Raw genomic sequence first — 18,860 nt, 5'->3', positions numbered from 1 at the left:
ACCAAAAGCTCCAGGATCTTGTTTTTTCCCAAAACAGGGTCCTAACAGTCAAATTCTTTTAAAGCATTTTTCACATGTTTGACTGTGACTACGCCAGCAAATGCAAGGGGCTTTTCCCCCTCTTTCCTTAGAAGCAGAGATATGTTTGTGGAGACTTCCTCTAAAGTCAGCTTGGAGGTCAGCCAAATTTCAGATAACATTATGGTCATTTTGGTGTCTAACTTGAGATACTTCAAAGAAGGTTCTTACTCTCAAATGTCAATAATTTATCTTCAATATGTGTCATGTAGGACAGAGAAAATAAGGTGCTGTAATAATTTGAATTTATGCTTTTCTCTTAGAATGAATTAGTTACAGCAGGTAACAGTGAAGTTGTCCACAAGTTCTTGCACTACCACTAATGTGTCTGACATTGTGACCCTCAAACTCCTCCCTTCCCAGGTCATTGAAAAACTCATGTTCTTTTTTCTCTGCTGTTTATTCTAGGAGGTCCCAAACAAGTTCTTCTGTCTGATAGGAACAAAGCTATTGTTCAGAAAGCAAATCTCTCTTGTCCCTGTCCCCAGCCAACAAGCCCTGACAATTTGATATGTTTTGTGTGTACAAGTTTTAACTAAAAAAGCCCCACAGTAGGTTTTTAATAGTTTGTGGCACTAGGCAAAACTCTGCTTTATTTTTTCTTTCTTTAACTCAGAATTTCAGAGGAAAGCTCTTTGTGGTTGAAGTTTTGGAAATAGGGCACTGTAACAGTGCTGTACATTTTATATAGAGAAGTGCAGTATGCAATGTTTTGGTTTTTTTTCTCTAACTGAATCAATATTTTATATGTCTCAAGTCCTAGTAGTAATAGAGGATATAGAGGAATGGATTTCTTATGGCCAGTCTCTGGGTTTTTGTTTACTTATGCTTTTCCTATTTTTCTATCCAAAAAAAAAAAAATCCCACATGAAATTCCATTGCGAGAGGCAGTGTGTGTGCTCAGGGGCTGTAAAGTGTAGAGCTGTGATGGGGTCCACAGTGATTGATGGACTTCTATTAAAACCTGTAAACAAACTGCACTGTGTGGTATGCCCTGAGCAAGAAGAGAGATGAGTTTTTTTTAAGTGAGAATGGCACTGGAAAAGGGCAAGATAAAAAAAGTAAACTCTGTTGGCACCAACATCTTAGAGACGGGGAATGGTAGGGAAGGGGAGCAGACTCTATAAAACAGGTACCACTTGGTGATCTGTGGCTGAGGATAACGTGGAGGACTGTGAAATCTGTTAGAAGCATAGCAGAAGTTCAAATTAGGAATAAAGGAAGGAGAGCAAAAGTAGGGGGGAAGAATGAGACATGCTGGAAAAGATTAAAGGGCTCTGAAAAAATTGGAGCTCTCATATTGTGCAGTGGATGATCTGAATTCACATCTCTTTTCCTAATTAATGATCTCCTTCTTACACAATTATAACTGCTGATGAGCAAGCATCACAGTTCTTTGCTCAGGTATTTAAGCAATAATTACAGCTATGCAAATGCAAAATGCTTAAACGTGGCACTGCTTCTATGCTTTTATTGTGCAAAACACTAAATTTATTCTTACAGACCGACTGTGCTGCGGTTGTAGCCCTGCAGCACAGGAGAGACCTACCTGTACAGAGTGTTCATTGTGTTACACATGAGGAATTCATTTCCTGAGCCTGATTTCAGGTATCCGACAGCAGCTGGTTCAGTGCTTCATGAAAACAGCTCATTCTGTTGAAAAAGCCCTGCTGTCTTCCAGGCATTCTGCAAGTGGGGAAATTGTCCTAGAGCACAATGCCCTCCAGGGAATCTACTTGTGTTAGCAATCTTTTGCCACTTAGCACTGAAATTAGGCTTCAGCTTTTATGTTGAAAACCTAATGTGCCCCCTTCAAAAAAATATACCCATAGTTTAGAATGCTGCTGTTGCAGATTATTAACGCAAAAGATTGGCTGGTTACAAGCAAGAGAAAATTATATATGTACTGAAGTATTTAAAAAGCAGTATCCTCATTACTGACTTGTTCACAGTTACTTGATTCCCTTTCTAGGAAAATATATTAATTCTTTGTGAAGAGAGAACTTTAATACAGCACTTGATGTGGTTTGCTAGCAAAAAATGGTGATTTTGATAGCTCTGTATTTCAAAGCTGAGATTTCTCAGTGGTGGTGGCATCAGTCAGTTAAAGCACAAGTATTTCTCCAGCCATGACTCTGCCCCTTAGATCCTTGGCTAAGGAACCTTGAGCCAAACAATTACAGCACATAGAACAGGGAGGTCCTGGGAAATTGGAATTGGAATTGTAATCTGTAGATCTCCCTCAACCCAATCTATTACCTGTCATCAAGGCTTTAGAGGTAATGCTAGTGTGTAGTATTCTTCTCATGACAGGAGTTTTTGCATGATTGTTAAGGACTTGGTTGTCCAGACTTCCTTTTTTGTAGTAAAGAAAAAGAGGGCAGTGACTTGAACTTAGGCTATGCACTCCTTTCTTCATTCTCAGATGAACCAAGAGGGAAGCCTGTAAACTCTTGGTCAAGTTTTACACAGTCAGGAAGAACAGGTCCAATTACCAGGCATATGCAGAATAAAGAAACTTTTTAGAATTATAAATAAACAAATAAAAACACAGGGAAAAAACCCCAAACACACAGAGAGCAAGTTTCAAGTAGCTTTGTCTCTCTTGGTTTTCAACTTGGTCATGTGAGATGCAGCAGTTGCTCAGCCTTTAACACAGATTGTCACTCGCTATGAAGAAAAGTTCTAAATGAATCCTGCACGCAACGAGACATTAAAATCTCATTAAAATACAATTCCATTTTGAAGCTTGGCTCCTTTGTTTGTCTTTGCTCAGCCTAAGCTCCGACCAAGCTTTTTGCAGTTAGGTTTTTCCACTGTCCCAGCTGGGGTTAACATAAAACATTTTACTTTATTTTAGACTAAAAAAAGCCATTTTAGAACATCTACCAGTTCAATGGCAGTTTGAAGGATAAATTGTCCCATATCAGCTCAGTGCAGGTTTTACTATCAAGGTTGGGTAAGCAAAATTTCTGGGTTTAAATTATACAAGGAGTTTAATTAGGAAAAAAGTTATTCATCTCATTCTCTGATATTCTGTCTCCACAATTTGCTGAGATGATTTCTGCTTCAGATTAAAATGTTTGAATACAAATGCTTTAAAATGAAAGTTGATGAAGAAAATCCAGGTGGGTTTTTCTAGAGACGTAGAGTAAGTTTGTCAATTAGTGTACAGTACATTTGTACCAGTGGGTGAGATTTAAGAATGCAAAGTGTAGTGGAAGAGCCATGAGTTTTATCATAATTATTGGTGTTTTGCTTATGAAGAAATACTAACTGGAGTCCCGATCAGGAATGATAAGTCACACAGTCTTATCATCCCCCTGAACAGAGAAGAGTGTGCTGTGAGGTGCTGAGTAGCCAGGAGTTTCTGTTTGAATACTCTATGGAGGTGCATTTAGTGTATTCATCTGAAACACCAGAAGGCTGAAATTTTACTATTTAGTGTTTTCCCACAAACAAATATGAAGCATCCAAGCAGGAGGATGTTTCTAAGGAAAACCCAGTGAGCTCTATTGTAAGACCAGTCTGCCTTTCATATTCATTCAGTTCCCAAGCTGAAGAGAGTATGGATTTCAGAAACTGTGGCTAAGAGAAATGCACAAGGGGGTAGGAAACTGTTTCACTTTGAAATTGGTCCCAAATTTTAATTTTTTTGTTGTTGTTGTTTGTTTAGTTTTGGTTTTTTTGTTTAGAATGTGAATGTTCTTGTGAAGTTGGGCATAACGTTCTCAGCTCAGAAAAATCGGATTAATCCTAGTTTTTTGATGTTCCTCCTGGGAGAAAATTCTCTCTTAAACAGTTGGTATGAATTTAATCCTTTCACATTCCATTCTCAAGAAATGCTGGAACCACTGCTCGCAGGAAATCCAGGATACTTTTAAAAGGACAAAGGCAATATTTCATGCAGAGTTCAGCCCGGGTACATCCAGGTAAAGGAAAGGTGTTGGCTTAGACAGGAATAGTCTGCAGAGTAGTAAAAACACCTTTCAGGACTGAATGCCATTTTCCCCTGTAGAGTGGATTCCTGCAGGAATCAACCTTTCTGTATTTTAATTGTAGTTTGGAAGTTTTTTTGTTTTTTCTTTCTGGATGCTGGCAAGAGTTCTTAAAATCCCTTGCTGGTACTGGGGGTACCAGCAGCATCAGTCTCTGTGTCACCGAGCCCCTGAGCAGGCAGGACAGAGCACCGGGTACCTTGTATGGGTGTTACGGACAGATTCCTTCAATAAATAAGAGTTCATTTCTGCTGCTGCCAAGAAAATAAAGCGGATTACAGTCTGGTTAGGGCTACAGGAGTAACATTATGTGATGGTACATTGTAGTTCTTTGACTCCAAACAGTGTAGATCCAATTACTTTTGGCTGTTTCCAGAGCCTGGAATGTACGGGATATACATATCAGTTGTACAAACAGCAGCTTTTCATCTCAAACATGCCAGAGTCAGCTTCTTTGGTCAGGTGGTCTGGGTTCTGCTCCTTCCAGCTCCTGTGACACCTGCAAAGTAACAAAGAGAAAAAGATGGGGAAAAAAGTGGAGTTTGTATTCCAGCTCCTCTTCAGTTGGCTGTTCACAACCAGGCCACATCACACAGGTTTAGGCATTTCTTGGTCTGTGAATGCAGGCATGGAAATTTGAGAAGGCATAATCTGAAGCTAGAAAACAATATAGGTAAAATAGGTTATGGTTTGCACATGGGAAAGAGTATGGATTCACATCTACAATGTGACTTCATGCTGAGCACCATTTTCAAGTTGATGTTCTTAGTGCTGCTATCCGTGGTATGAATAGGTATTTGATTATTGGAGATTGTGATCTACTCATGCTTCAGTGTAATCTTTAGTATACAAAAGTTTTAAAAGGAAAAAAGAATGGAAGTAGATACTCCAGACAATGTATTTCACATGTGTCCTGCAGATCTGCTGAATATTCAAAAGGTCCTAATTCTAATTTTTGTTTTTCTGATATTTCTTATCTGAGATGACTTCATTTCTTCTTGTCTCATCTTGTAAATTTTACATTTAAAATACAGTCTCATAAAAATTAATATTTGTGGTAAAACATAAATCCAAGTGCTATTGTGTCCCAAAACTATTTTAATGAGGCTTTAGTTAATGAATAATACCTACATTAACACACAAGTAGGAGAACCCTGCAAGATCAAATATTGTGTTGTGAAAGAAAGGGATATGAATTACAAAGTAGATCCAAAATTGTTGTAAAATGATGAAGCTCTTTCTGTTAGGAAAGCTTCACTTTCTCATAACAAGGTAATGTAACCAAACATTATGCTTTCCTTCTCTGCAAAATCAGGCTGATTGTGTATTGGCTCACTGGGTGTTTTACCTGAGCTAAAGTACTGCTTTGGAATTCACACTGTAAATAAGCTGGCTAGACTTCTGGGATTAATCCACTCTATCTGGAGAACACCCTCCAATTTGTCATAACATGATAACTTGGTAAATACTGCATCATCTGCTAAGCAAATATTACATAATCTGTTTCATTTAAATATGCAGGCTATTAAAAAAATATGGATCAATCTGGCAGCACCTGGGAGAACCATCACATGTTGTATTTTTTGTTGTCTCTTTAGTGAAAAAATCAAGTCACCACTCTTTTTTTTTTTAGTCCTGGATCTGATATATATTATGTTTATGCGTGGTTTTAGGTTTTTTTTGTGTTGCACCTTGCAGGATCCTAGTCCACTGAAATGAAAAGGAGCTACAGTGCAATATGATAAGATAAATAACTTTTTCAGGTATTATAAGCCACAGAAAGAACTCAATTGTGGTGCATTATTTTTCTCTATACTGTATTTATTACTGTAATATTTAACAGGTGTGAGACTACATTGAGGTTTTATGCTTCTGTCCTTATTTTTTGGTCTTTCTAGGGTGAGCACTGTAGACAGCATGTAAATTAGGCCTGCTGAAGTAAACTGAGGAGGGTATCACATCTCCTTTTTGTCCTTGAATGAGAGATCTGTCCTTGTTTTGGTCAAAATGGCTATGTAAAAGGTAAAAGTGGGGAGCAAATTGCCAGGGCCTGTCTGTGTTTTCTTTGGGACAGGGTTGATGAGGAGTGATAATGTCTGGGATTTTGATGCTTCCCTGTCTCTATACCTTTATTCTCCATGGTAAAAAGAATGGAACATGACACAGAAGTAAGACCCATGTTTTGTACTGATCTTGGGCAAGTCACTGAAAAGATTTTAGAAAAAAAATAGAAAACTAATCTTGATATTTCTCTAGTATTCTGTGACACAACATAGGTTCATCCTTACTACATCTTAGGAAGAAAAAAGTATTCTTTAGACTTTCAAACTGTGATATGATCTGAAATGTACTGTAGTTCAGGTTGTTGCATAATTTGTTTCAATACCTTTTTGGGGAACATGGGGTGTACGAATGGCTGAGCTTTGTCTGTAGAAAACTGGAATCTCTGTTTACCTCCAAGTTAAAATTTAAGTTTTGAATGATGATGCAATCCTTAAGAATAAATTTTGCAGTAGAATCTGCCATTGTCTGGCTTTTGCATTCACCAAATTTCAGTTAAGTGCCTTTTACAGTTGTGTGTCCTACTTCTGTAAGGTGTAGTCTACAGGAGTAGATTAATTCGGAATACTTGTGCCAGGATTTTCTAGTCCTTAATAAATTTCTCTTTAGAAACCTAGCTGTTTCAATGCCCAGCACTAAGCATGGCACTCTTCCAGGAGCAGTCTTCCGGCTATACTGAGCAGAAATACTTTAGATATCCCTAGGATAAAAAAATGGGAATATAAGAGGCTGGAAAGATGTGAATGCAGGACTGACAGGATTTCTAGGTGCATTGCATTTGTGTGTAAAGTACTTGTGTATGCCCTTGGCTCAGTGAAAGGGCGTCAAAATGCCACTCATTTTCTGGGTTTGGCATTCTGCAGTGCTGGAAAAGGTGGTTTGAATCCCCAGTGCCCTTGCAGTAACTTTTTGGTACCTTTGGTACCTTTTAGAATGAAGATGAAACTGTACAAGTCTGAAAACGTGGAGCTGTGTCAAGCCAAGTTCTGGTTTTGACCTTCTTAGTGTGGGCCCATCCTTTAAAGAAAGGATGGGAAGGCAGTGTGTTCCCTTTTAATCTAATCCTCATCAGACCCAAACAAGGCAGCGGGTTGTACCATGTCATCTGCCTTCTGCTTAGGGAGTCACAGCAACACTTGGGTGTATCAAGTGTTACTGCCCTGAATGTGGCGCAGTGCGCTCCTGAAAATAAGAATGGAGTCATCCCCACTTGTTCAAAGCATCATTATCAGTCTCTGCATTTATTCTCTCCATCGTGGTACAGTAACTGCTGCAAAATTTCCAGTGCATGTATCAAGTTACAGATTAGTGCAGGCCCCTGTGGTTCTTGGAACAGCATGGGGCTGTTTTTGTTTACTGATGACATTTATCCTCTCATTTCCTTTTGGAAGCATGACAGCTTCTCACTGTCTCATGGGGAATGTACTTACAGGACCTTCTTTTCCTGCCATGTCTGACAGCAAGCGCTGCACTGCACAGTATCCATGTCTGCTAGCTATGGAGCCGCTGCTGGTGCTTCCAGCAGTCAGACTGGCAGGAGCTTGGCTGGGCACAGAAGCAAAAGGGTTTCTAAGTGCAATTATCTTGTCTTGCAGGAGGAGACCGAGAGCGGATGACAGCTAATCATGAGACGTACCTACTCATGGCGAGCACGCAGAATGACATGGAGGATTGGGTGAAATCCATCCGCAGGGTTATATGGGCACCGTTTGGAGGAGGTGAGTCACTGAGGGAACATGCAGTGCTCACAGATACACTCTTGAGAAAAGACTCACAGGGATTCTTCTGTTATCTCTGAGTCACAGACAGAGTTTTGAAGTAAAGAGGAGAATGGTCTAGATCTTTCCAGAAAAGTGGAGTAAACATGTTTCCATGCAGAGGGCTCAGTTAAAATGTTGCAGTCAGCAACCTCAGGATCTCGTCCAGGGAAGCAGCAGGATTCTGGGGACCATCATGGAACACCAACAAGACGGGCTTCTGGTTCATGAAACCATTTATTCAGCATGGGAACAAACTCGGGTCCAGAACAGAGAGCTCCGAACAGAGGCACAGGAGGGGTTTTTGAGGGATGGAACCCCTGAGGGTTTACACCTTTGGGGGTGGAGTTCAGGGTCAGGGACCAGTAGAAACACAGCAAGGGAGAACCCCCAGGGACTCAAACCCAATCACAGCACCTGGGCCGCCCTTCTCAAGGGGTTTGGGGTGGGACAATGTAACTCTTTGTCTCCCTGAGGCTGCTGCCACATTAAAAGACTTTGAACTGTCTGGAACCACTTCCCTTGATGAGGATAGCGCATGATAGCGTCAGGGGAAGTTTTCACAGAAGATTGGTCTTGTATGAAATCAGCTTTCCGGAAGGGAGAGGCAAGGTAATTCCTTTGGTCACCAGCTGAAAAACTATCCATGGTGTTTCTTAAATGCCTGTTTGAAAAGGTGTCAGCAGTTCTCCTGCCAGTGACAGTTAAGAGCAGTAATAGCATTATATAAAGCTGTGCCTCAGAATATTAGCAACTAACAGTGTGGGAATTTGATTGGCATCTCCAATGATTTCAGTAGTACTGTACTAAAATTTATCATTAGGAGTCTAGTTGTCTTTTTAAAAAGCTCTCTTATGTCCAATGGGCTGCAAATTATTGTAATTTTCATCACTACTATTCTGGTGATAATATCTATATTATAATAGAAGTATGACTGATACACTTGCACAAAATATCTGTATATTAATGTCAGTCTGTTCCTTGGAGCTCTCAAATCTCTATGTCTGAGGACAGAAATATTTTCCTACAGTGGAAGACCACCTGTATTGCAGCACATGATTATTCTTGTCTGCAAGTTGCTGGAAAAAAGTCAGGAGATCAGGATTGGCTGTGCTGTTTCATGATCAAGAGGTGCAGTTATCACTGAAAACTCTTATTGCTGACTTCTTTCTCTTAGCTGCTGGGTAGAACAGAGGAGGAGGGAGAGCCTAATGGAAATTTTAAAGAAAACTTGAAAACCACTCATCTTCCTTTGTGCTTTATTCAGGTTACATAGCATTTAGGAGAGGACTTTGACCACACTGGCGGGCTTCCCTGAGGGACTTGGTCAGCTAGGGCCTGCCTGACATCTTTGAAACATGACTGCCTTCTCCTTGGCTTCTCCTGAGGAAATGTGCCTTGAAAAGATGGTGCAAAGCAGTCATGTCACTGGTATCTGGCTCTTTATGTTAAATAAGATGGCACAGTCCTGAATCTGGGAATGTAGGTCTTAAAATCCTTAAGAAAAAAGAAAAAACATACCAAAAAATCCCAAAACTCACAAAGTGAAAGTCTTGTCTTCAAACACATGAACTGCTACAGGTATATGGAGTTGGTTTGGGAAAGGGAAGTTAAGAGCATCACAGTCTTCTCTAATTAGGCTAGGTAAGAAACCTGGCTTTTTATATAGCAAAAAGATTACCCATCCCCAGCTTTCTCAAAGTAGGCCTTGTGTTGAGCTCCTGAGCATTCTCCTACTCCAGTCCAGTAGCAGCCTAAGCTGCTGTGCCAGTAACAAATTTGGAGGCTTAGCAGAAGTGGATTTTTCAAAGAGTATCTGTGAATTTTTGCGCTTGGCTTCCTGCACCACAGTATCTTTCTGTGGCAGATAATAAGGAAAGGCAGCCTTGCTGTTCTTCTGCAAGTGGAGGTGTCTCTATGTGTCACAGGCAGAGAGCTGCGATTAGGTGAAACTAAATTCTAGCCCAAGTCAATGAACAGAGGGTTACAAATAGAAACCAAATCTCTCAAGTCCTGACCCTGTGCTTTCTTCACCAGCTCCTCATTTGCTTTTATAGGGCAAGAGCTATTTCTGATTTGCAGCTGGGAATCCTTCCAGCCACCAAGAAAATTCTCAGGATACCGTCATTGTTGTAGGAATGTTTAACGCCAGTTACTTCGGGAAGCACCTCGCTGAGGATTTTGCTTGCTGATTTGCATTAAACTAGAGGGGTTCGATCCTTGCATTACCTTTTCAATTCATTTGCAGTTAAAACACTTTGAAGTATGTTCTTATTTTTCTTTCTGAGTTTCTTGAGCAAGTAGACTGATTCAGGGTTGTTTGTATTGGGAAGCAAACAGTTAACTCGCTGGAAAACACAAAAAATAGCTGGAACATAATTGAGGGTGTAGTGCTCAAGGAGAACAGAGGCATATATGATAACAAGGCAAAGGCAGTATCATGGGATGTGTCACCGTTAAGAACTGAGTTTCCAAAATGTCTCCCATTTTATTAACTGCTTGATAGTCAGAGCCATCTTAACAAGTATAAATAAATCCTGTTAACTGTTCTCTAGTTATGAATGACCAGACATGCTTGTGTTTTTAATATCCTTTGCTGCATGGATGTTGCTACAGCTGCTGCAAAAATCTGACTCTTCTTAAGACAGGTACTTCTGACTTAAGACGTCTTAAGTCATCTGTAGATGATGACATCTTATGATCTGTAGCTGCTGAAGTTAAAAATGGTTTTACATATTATAATAGCTGTAAAAAAGATACAGAAAAGTTGCAATCACATGATGATGACTAGCCAGTAACAAGTAATTACTTGCAACACAAAATTATTTCAGACAGCTAATTAATCAAAACACTGGTTTGATATCAGCTTCCTGAATTTCAGTACTTAATGGTAAACCACAATAGCCTGGTGTGACACAAGTCAAGTGCCACTTCGATTAACATGTGAATTTTCTGGTTCTTTTAAGTATTGTAAGTAAGCTCTCTGTGCGTGCAGCGGATATGTACAAGCTTTGCTGAGGCTCTAATATTTAAAGTTTGTCTGGCAGTGGGAGAGGACTCCTGGTACAAGAGCGAGGAGCTCTGTAAATAATTAACCTTATCATTAAATTCTTATTTGTTAACCTGTGCTAGAAGGAGAAGGGGGGGGGGGCAGGTGGGAATCTGCTAAACTCATCAGAAACAGGTTGTTTTTTGCACCAGAAGAATAAGGTGACTGTGGAAAGAAAAATCCGAAAGGGAAAAGAAATGTAAATGAGGCAGGGCATGCAATGCCTGTTTGCACATGAAATTCCCTTCCTGATTAGATTAAAAAGGCAATTTTTTACAGAGCCTGAGACTAAAACGGGGGGAGGGAGGAGGCGAGAAGAAGGAGCCATGAGCATTTTAGCAGGGGTAGCAGTGTAAGGTCTGGCACCTCCTGCAGGAGCCAGGCACAGCCTGCTCGCTTTCCCAGCCGCCGCACATGACAGGCGCCTGAAGTCAACTCAAAGTCACCCGAGGAGACACGAACCTGCGCTGCGGCTGCTGCACGCAGGCGGGGAGCAGCACAGCCCCGCTGCCAGCCCTGCTGCCAGCCCTGCCGTGGGGCCGGCCAGCCTCCAGAGCATCCCCGCTGCAGGCACGGGCTCCTCAGCAGCTCCCGGGATCCTGCCCGCAGGGATGCGCCGCTGCCGCATCTGACGCGCCGCTCCCGGGAGGGCTCCTGCTAGTTGGAAGGCAATAAAACAAGCGAGAAGCCCATGAGAGCGTCACAGGAGAAGCTGGCCGTATAAAAGGACTTTTGAGAGGAATCTGCTATGGACAAAGAGCCTTTCGGGAGAAGGGACTGTTATTTATGCTTCTCGGTTGCATAAATAAAGGGTGCCAGCGAGGAGTGTTGTATCCTGAAGGATCCTTCCGTGGCCTTTTTGGTATTGTTCTTCTCTTTCCCCTTGCACACCGCACAGTGCTGAGCTTTTGCTGTGGAATTAGTGTCTGCCACTCAGCCTCCTGTTCCAGCCGGGAGGAAGAGGTCTTTCTCCCCCTCCGTCTGTGCAGGCACTTCTCTTTGACTGGAAGATACATCTTTTTGCTGAAACTCTTTTGTTGTGACATTGCATAACAGGCAGTTGTCTCACTGCAGGAAATAAAAGAAAGGAAAGGAAATAGATGGAAGGAAATTGTTCCCCAAAGCAAAACTGAAGCGGGGAAGAGAACATCGAAATCGTTGCAAGCCCTACCCAAGATCTAGAAGACCACGAATCTCCTAGCTCCAGAGGAAAATACACTATTATAAAAACTCCTCAGCAGTCGGTAACGATGAGTAATCGTGGTGTTCTGTCTGGATGCTGCTGGTAAAGGAGAGCTTTGGAGGGACGTGGGGGCTCTGGCCTGTATGATGCCTGAAGACAGAAATGCTGGAGTCCGCAGCCCAGGTGCCTTAGCAGCAGCTCCCTTCATTCCTAAAACTACTTACAGGAGAATTAAGCGGTGCTTTAGTTTCCGCAAAGGTAGGTCTGTTCTGTCGCTGTGTTCTGCTGTGCTGGTGAAGCCGAGGCTTCTGAGAAGTCAAGGGGGCTCTGTGTGCAGGGGCAGATGAGAACAGCGAAACAAAAGGCATTAAACAATGCAGATGCCAACATTCCACGAATGATTTATTTACTCCTTTGTTCATTTGTTTGTAGCTGGCAAGCGGATACTGTCTCCTCTCCATGATAGCCCGTGAATGCAGGAATGAGGTGGAATGAGACAAGATTATTGCAGTGCCTCTGAGCAGAATTGAGTGAGAACACTGAGGCAATTAGACCTGTGATGCTCTGAGTTGCCTATTTGGCAGAACATCGGGAAAAAGAGTTTCAATTTGCATTTTGTCTATGTGGGAGGAGGGAGGGAGAAGAGAGGGAGCAAAGAAAGGTGATAAATGTTTATCTGTGCAGAAGCTTGAGTCCTTGATTTCAGAGGTTTCTGGTGGAATGAAGTGTAGCTCTACAATGCCCTGTCCTGGTGCAAGGGCTGCATTGCCACTCGTAGTGCTGCCCTGCAGCCTGCATTTGCCTTTTCACCTGCTGCATAGAGAGCTTTATAGCCAGTTTTGTTTCGCAGTGCACATACTCCTGTTGAAGCAGAGCATGGAAAAACGCGGGGTAACATGGCAAAAAAGGAGGGTGGATGTAATAATGTGTCAGCTGAAAGCACTGGAAGGGAAGCACATGTCTGAGACAGAGATACTACCAGTGATAGTAAGATGCGCCGGGGCGCTTGGGGTGGATGGGGAGAAACTGTTTCCACTGACAAGGACAAAAACTTAGTGCGGGGGAAAAGAGGATGGATATAAATGCTGTTTTAAAAGCTCTGCTGGACTGGGCAATACAAGTGAAAGGGCTAAATTGTCACGTTTTTCTGAAGCGCAAGAAATTATTTTAAAAATGATACAAATAATATATACAAATTATACAAATTCTGTCACCTTCTTCTGCTGCTCCTTCCTCAGCTGTTCCTCCTTGCTGCCATTTGCCCTTTTGCAAGACCAAGCAGCTCCTTGCTCCAAGGCTCAGCAGCAGTGTAGTGACATCATTGCTTTCGAGGGTTGGCGAGCAGGCAGTCAGGGGCGATGTCTTGGAAGGAAGGATCACAGCCAGCGAGGGGCTCACTGCAGAACTGCTGCAGAGATCAGCTATCACCGGCAGCTGAGGTAGCACTGGGAGCTGTTTGCCCCCTGTACCCCCCTCCCCAAGGCCCGTGGCTGCTGGAGTTCAGTCCTGCTGGAGGCTGGCCAGGAGGATGTGGATGTGTGTTGCATTTCAAGGTGTCAGTGAGAATTAGAGCTGCCTGTGTCCCTTTTATACCGTTAACTATCTGAGAAATGTTTGGAAGTTGAATAAAGGATTAAGTGATAATTTTGCAGACAGCTGCCTTTGTGCCTGGGTACAGCCTTAGCCGCTCCAAGAAGAGCTTCAGCTGTTGATTCTTCCTCCATATGTTCTGATACAGAAACTCTCCAGTCTAAAACTCCCAAGTGAAGCAGCAGCACTTGAGGCAGAGGACAGAGTGATGGAGGTGATGCTGCCAATTTGCTTTCCTCTATGTAAAATTTGTTCTGGTTGCTTTCTTATTTTCTGTCAAGGCCCTTAGGTCAGAGCTGCAGAATGCTGGGGCACGTATTTAACTTGGTCCATGTCCCACTGAAGTCAACAGAAAGACGGACATTAACTGGACTCAGTCAAGCCCTTACTGTGGTGGCACTGGCACATTAGGTTAACTACATTTGTCTTATTAGTTGATTTAATGAATTATTGCAACTTCATTTGAAGATTGTATACCTAAGTATAAAAAAAGGCAAAGCTAGCCTAGCCTTCTGTAAACCTAATCCATAATTGCATAAAGCAGATCAATTAGATCAAAGCTGTGCAACATGATGCAGAAAATATAATTAGCAGAGAAAACCGCTGGCTAGTCATGGGAAGAAGTACAAGAGAATCATGACATCATCTTCACCAATGGTACCAGGTACAGAGCCCTTCCTGGAAATCCAGATCAAAGTTCCACTGTGATTGGCACCTTAAAATCAGATGCCAGACTTTTGGGGTTTGGGGGTCATGTCGTATGAAAAGTCGAAGCTGAGAGGGCAGCATCTGAACAGAGACAGAGCCAAACATCTTTAGACTCTGGCTTGAAGCAGATGCTCTCTGTTTAAGTACCACCACAGGCACTTCCATAGAGAACATACATTGTCAGTGGAGAAAGCAGTGTCTGAGGAGGCATGCAATGATGAGAACATTCAATAATGTGGTGAATTTGGTAAAGCAGAGTTGTGGAGAATGAGATGGCATTGGATGTGGCCAGAGAAATAGTGCAGGCTCTGATGTGATCAACTGTGACAGGTTCCTGGTGATGTTTTCAAGATTGTCTCCTTTCCTTTCGTGTATCTAATTCTGCAGTTATGTCAGAGTTGTTTTTGCGAGCAGGTTATTGGGGTGTGCAGATGTTCTAAACTCCAGGGTGGGAGTTTATCTTACCTTCTCTACTGTCAGCATCACACTGACTGTGGGGTTGGGAAAAGTCTTGAAGAGAATTATTCAGGCAGGAACAAAATTCTGCTACCACTGGTTTTGGTGGGGTTTTTCCTCTCCTGTATGTTCAAAAATTCTGTAGAGAAGAAAACACTCCCTGTCTTTGATCCACTCAAAACAGCACTTACTGCTGGGGAACATCTGAGCAGAAAGCTGATGGGAAATAATAATTTAAAACTCCTTATTAGGTGTTTTGTGGCCATGACAGCCACTTCTTTGTGTTATTCCAGGTCTTTGTTCCCAGCCCCACTGTTGAAAGCCATTCAACTGATCTGTTACTTTCTGTCAATGAATTACTGATGAAGAATTAAGAGCTGTTTAAAATTTGCATCCAGATTCTAAGCTAAGTTTAACCTTAACTGACCCCTTCTGATCAGTACAGCCCAAGAAACCAAAACTTGTTTTGGAAGCACCAGGCTCCCTTGATCCTTTGGTGCATATATACAGGTGTGGGCCATCTATGAAAACAGCCTTCAGTGCCTTTTGCTGTCTGAAACCTTCTGACTCGCTGAATGCATGCACTGTCATCAGTCTAGAGTGGCAAGTGGGCTTTTTTGAGGTATTCCTTATTTCAAGGCATCACTTGGGGAGCAAGGTGGCAGAATGGCCACCTAGATTTTTATTCTTTTTTCCTCCAGAATCAGAAGTCCATGGACTTTATATGTGATCCCTGCCTGTGTTCAGTTAGCTGAGGAAATAATTGACTAGTAACATTCTCAGATGTTAAAGCCATACTCCAACTGTGGCTATGTACCATGAAAAATAACCACAGTGCTTCCACAACTCTTGAGAAGACATATGCAGATTTTGCATATAGCATTGTGATGTTTTTCATAAGGTTTCTGGATATCTGTTAGGCATGGAAACCCAGTTTCTCAAAGTGTTTACAAAACTTCTGCCACGGGAATGTTCTAGTTAATGAGTAACTGCTCAGCATGCCCTTTACTAGCATGTGATTTTCCTCTTTGATGTTATGCGTGATCCTGGCTTAATTGGATATAGCTTTGCAGACCTGTGAGGGCTCTCTGGAAAAGCAGTTCTGCTGATTAAATCTAATGACTGGTCAGAACTGGATCCTGTGCATTTCCCTGCTTTCCACCAGCTGTGGGGAAGCCAAACTAGCGCTATTCTGAGTCTCACGGTTTCTTGTTGATTTGTTTCTCCTCTGGTGCCCGATCCCAAGGATAAACCAATCCTCAGGTCAGCTCTTGTGCATCTGTGCGTTTCTGGATTTTGGAGACATTGAGATTTAGGAGGAGCCACTTGAATTTAGATTACAGCAGGAGTTAAGAGGGTTCTGTTCTACTACCTTCTCCAACAAAGATGTACTTGTTTAGTTACTGTAGTGGAAATTTACTCTTAAGTAACAGCATTTGAGATTATCTCCGTGATTTTGGTTCTAATCTAGTTTCCATAACTTGGACTGTCTTTTCCTTTCTTCTTTGCAAAGGAAGTGCACGTAGTTACCAATTATAGCTGACAGTGTTCATCATTTCCTCCACCAGACATTATGGAACTGCAGTTTTCACAGGAATGCCTTTGCTTCCAAATAGTCAACCTCTTAATGCTTGTAGAGTGTTCATCTGCAGCATCTCTGTAGCAGTTAGTTGTGGCGTGAGAGGGGCTAAAAGCATTAGAGAAGGGCAGTGGAAGAAAGTATGCCGTACCCAGGAGACACCAGAAGGATGATGAGGCAGGTAGAAGCTATGGCAACATGATGTGGAAGCAGAGTTGTCACGTTTCTGCCCCTTCTGTACCTTTGCCATAAGGCATCAACAAGTCTGTAACTTCAAGTCAATATTTGTGCAGGCTTATCGTGACTGATTCATTTCATGGCTAAGTGCTGCCTGGTGCAGTGTTCTGTGTGTTCTAGGTGGCGGAAATGCTTCCTTTGGAGAATCTTGTTCAACCTACACTTAGATGCCAACCCAAGTCTGCCTGAGATTACTTCCAATTCCAAATAAATTGAAAAACAGTGTTTAATTCCAGTCATAGACCATCTTAATGCTTTCTGGTTCTCACCTGTTTTCAGTACATTTTGTCTTGTGGTGAATCAGCAATTTATAATAATATAGTAAAGGTTTTTGCTCCCACTGCACAAAATGACCTTACTCTAATTTTATTAATTATCTTACTAGATGTGCTTTGGAAAAAAAAAAACAAAAAGAAAAAGAAAAAGAACCAAAATTAACTAAAAAAAAAAAAGTAGCATCCAAAAATGTATTAATAGAAAGTGATGTGTTTTGACTATAGTGTCATTACTAATATGAGCTCCAAAGCACTCTGGTAGGTCCAAGAATTTACTCTCGCCTACAGATGGAAGCTGAAATATGCACATTGCTGATTAAAGAAAGTTAGCATGGTGAGAAGAAGGTACAGCCAGTAGGAGAAAGCTTATTCCTGCTACTTGTACTGTCACTGGGCATTAATTCTAATTATGTGTACATTGTAGTGGTATAATTGGAATATCCAGCAGAAAGTCTTACATTGAAAACCAGGACATCCCAAGGAGGCTTAGGCTGTTTGTTCATAGGGCAAACTGGAGGAGGGTGGCCCAGTCCTGCACCTAAGAGGGAATAACCCTAGGGAAGGGACCTAGGTGCCCTGGAGTACAGTAAATTGGACATGAGCCAGCAGTGGACCTTGCAGCAAGGAAGAATTGACAGCAGTCTGGGCAGTACCAGCAGGAGCAGAGCTAGCAGAAGGAGGAAAGTGATTAACGTCTTTGGTTTCAAATTTTTTAGACTGTATTCCAAATATTGTATCCTTTAACAAACAAAAACCTGCCAAAACCAGGAGGTGGAGATAATACTAATGTAAGTTGAGCAGACTAGGGTTGAGAAGCTAAAAACTTGCCTTTTGAAGAGAGGCAGAGAAAATGGGGCTTGTTCAGCTGGGAGAAAGGAGAGACTGGATGACAATGAAGTGCAGCTTTCTTGTTTGTTAACAACTTTGAAATCCCCAGATTCCCATAATCATGTAGATTCCTTAACTGGCTTCCAGTGGACCTTCCCCCTTAATTCCACTATTTGAGAAGGAGAGTGCAGCTAGTGGAAGGATTTGAGGATTTTCTTTATGTCAACCAGCTGCAACTCTTAACTTGGAAAAATACAGATTCAATTAATACTTCTTCCATCCCCATAATCAGTTTTTAGGAGGTTAGGAAGGTGTGCAAGAATTACAAAAACTTAACTAGCATGCTTAATTCCTTTGCCAGCCTCAAGGCCCCAGACTTCATGGATGCTACATCAGTCAGTATTCTTCTGAGCTTGACTCTGAAATTACAAAAGTTTCTTCTTTAACTGCTAATTTTTGGGCTTTGGGTTTTGTACAGCATGAAAAAAAAGAGAGCTAGTAAGGAGTGACTGTGTGATGTTTATTTCCCTTGCTTACTGCTGGTTTTGGCATCAAGTGTGGATACCATGGAAATCACAAGGTACACTGCTCTGCATCTCAGACACTCTGTGGATGTCTTAGCAGGACATCGTTTACTCTCTCCAGTTACTTCCTCTTCTACAGTAAAAATAATTAAGTAAATAATTAATTTTAAGTACAAACTCCAGAACTCCCATTTGGTTAACTTGAGACTTGCCCTGCATCCTTGAGCATTTATAAGGCAGCTCTCTTACCTACAACTAAAGTGTAAATTACCTTTCTGTTGAAGGAAAAATGTACACATTAAAGGTTACCCGGATGGATGTTTCTATCTGAATTGTAATCTATGGGTGAATTAAGTTTTTAGGTCAAAATCAAAAGCTGTCTAGTTCAATTTTGGGCTTTTTTTAGAAAAAGGAAACCAAAACAACTCTGTTTTTCTTGTTGAATATTTTATATTTTTAAACCAGCAGGAACAGTGTGCTCAGTGAAGGGCACAATTTACTGCCTATTTTTCTGCTTTACAGTATACGTCATTGCAA

At 41.6% G+C, this 18,860-nt stretch overlaps 1 protein-coding gene across 4 annotated transcripts in view; it reads left to right on the top strand.

Annotated features, from left to right (window-relative positions):
- ARHGAP24 (Rho GTPase activating protein 24) overlaps positions 1-18,860 on the top strand; it is a 183,987-nt gene that overhangs the window by 145,813 nt on the left and 19,314 nt on the right. For 3 of the 4 annotated variants that reach the window (XM_015625319.3, XM_015625321.2, XM_015625323.3), the window contains one exon: positions 7,733-7,855. In XM_015625319.3, the coding sequence (XP_015480805.1) occupies positions 7,733-7,855 (123 nt within the window). Of the gene's footprint in view, positions 1-7,732; positions 7,856-11,123; positions 12,385-18,860 lie in introns of those variants that run through there. The other variant, XM_015625320.3, reaches the window with a different exon arrangement.

The sequence above is a fragment of the Parus major genome, chromosome 4, assembly GCF_001522545.3.
Source record: "Parus major isolate Abel chromosome 4, Parus_major1.1, whole genome shotgun sequence".
In the NCBI taxonomy this organism is placed as follows: domain Eukaryota; kingdom Metazoa; phylum Chordata; class Aves; order Passeriformes; family Paridae; genus Parus; species Parus major.
The sequence above is the reverse complement of the archived record's forward strand: the minus strand, read 5'-3'. Positions and strand labels throughout refer to the sequence as shown.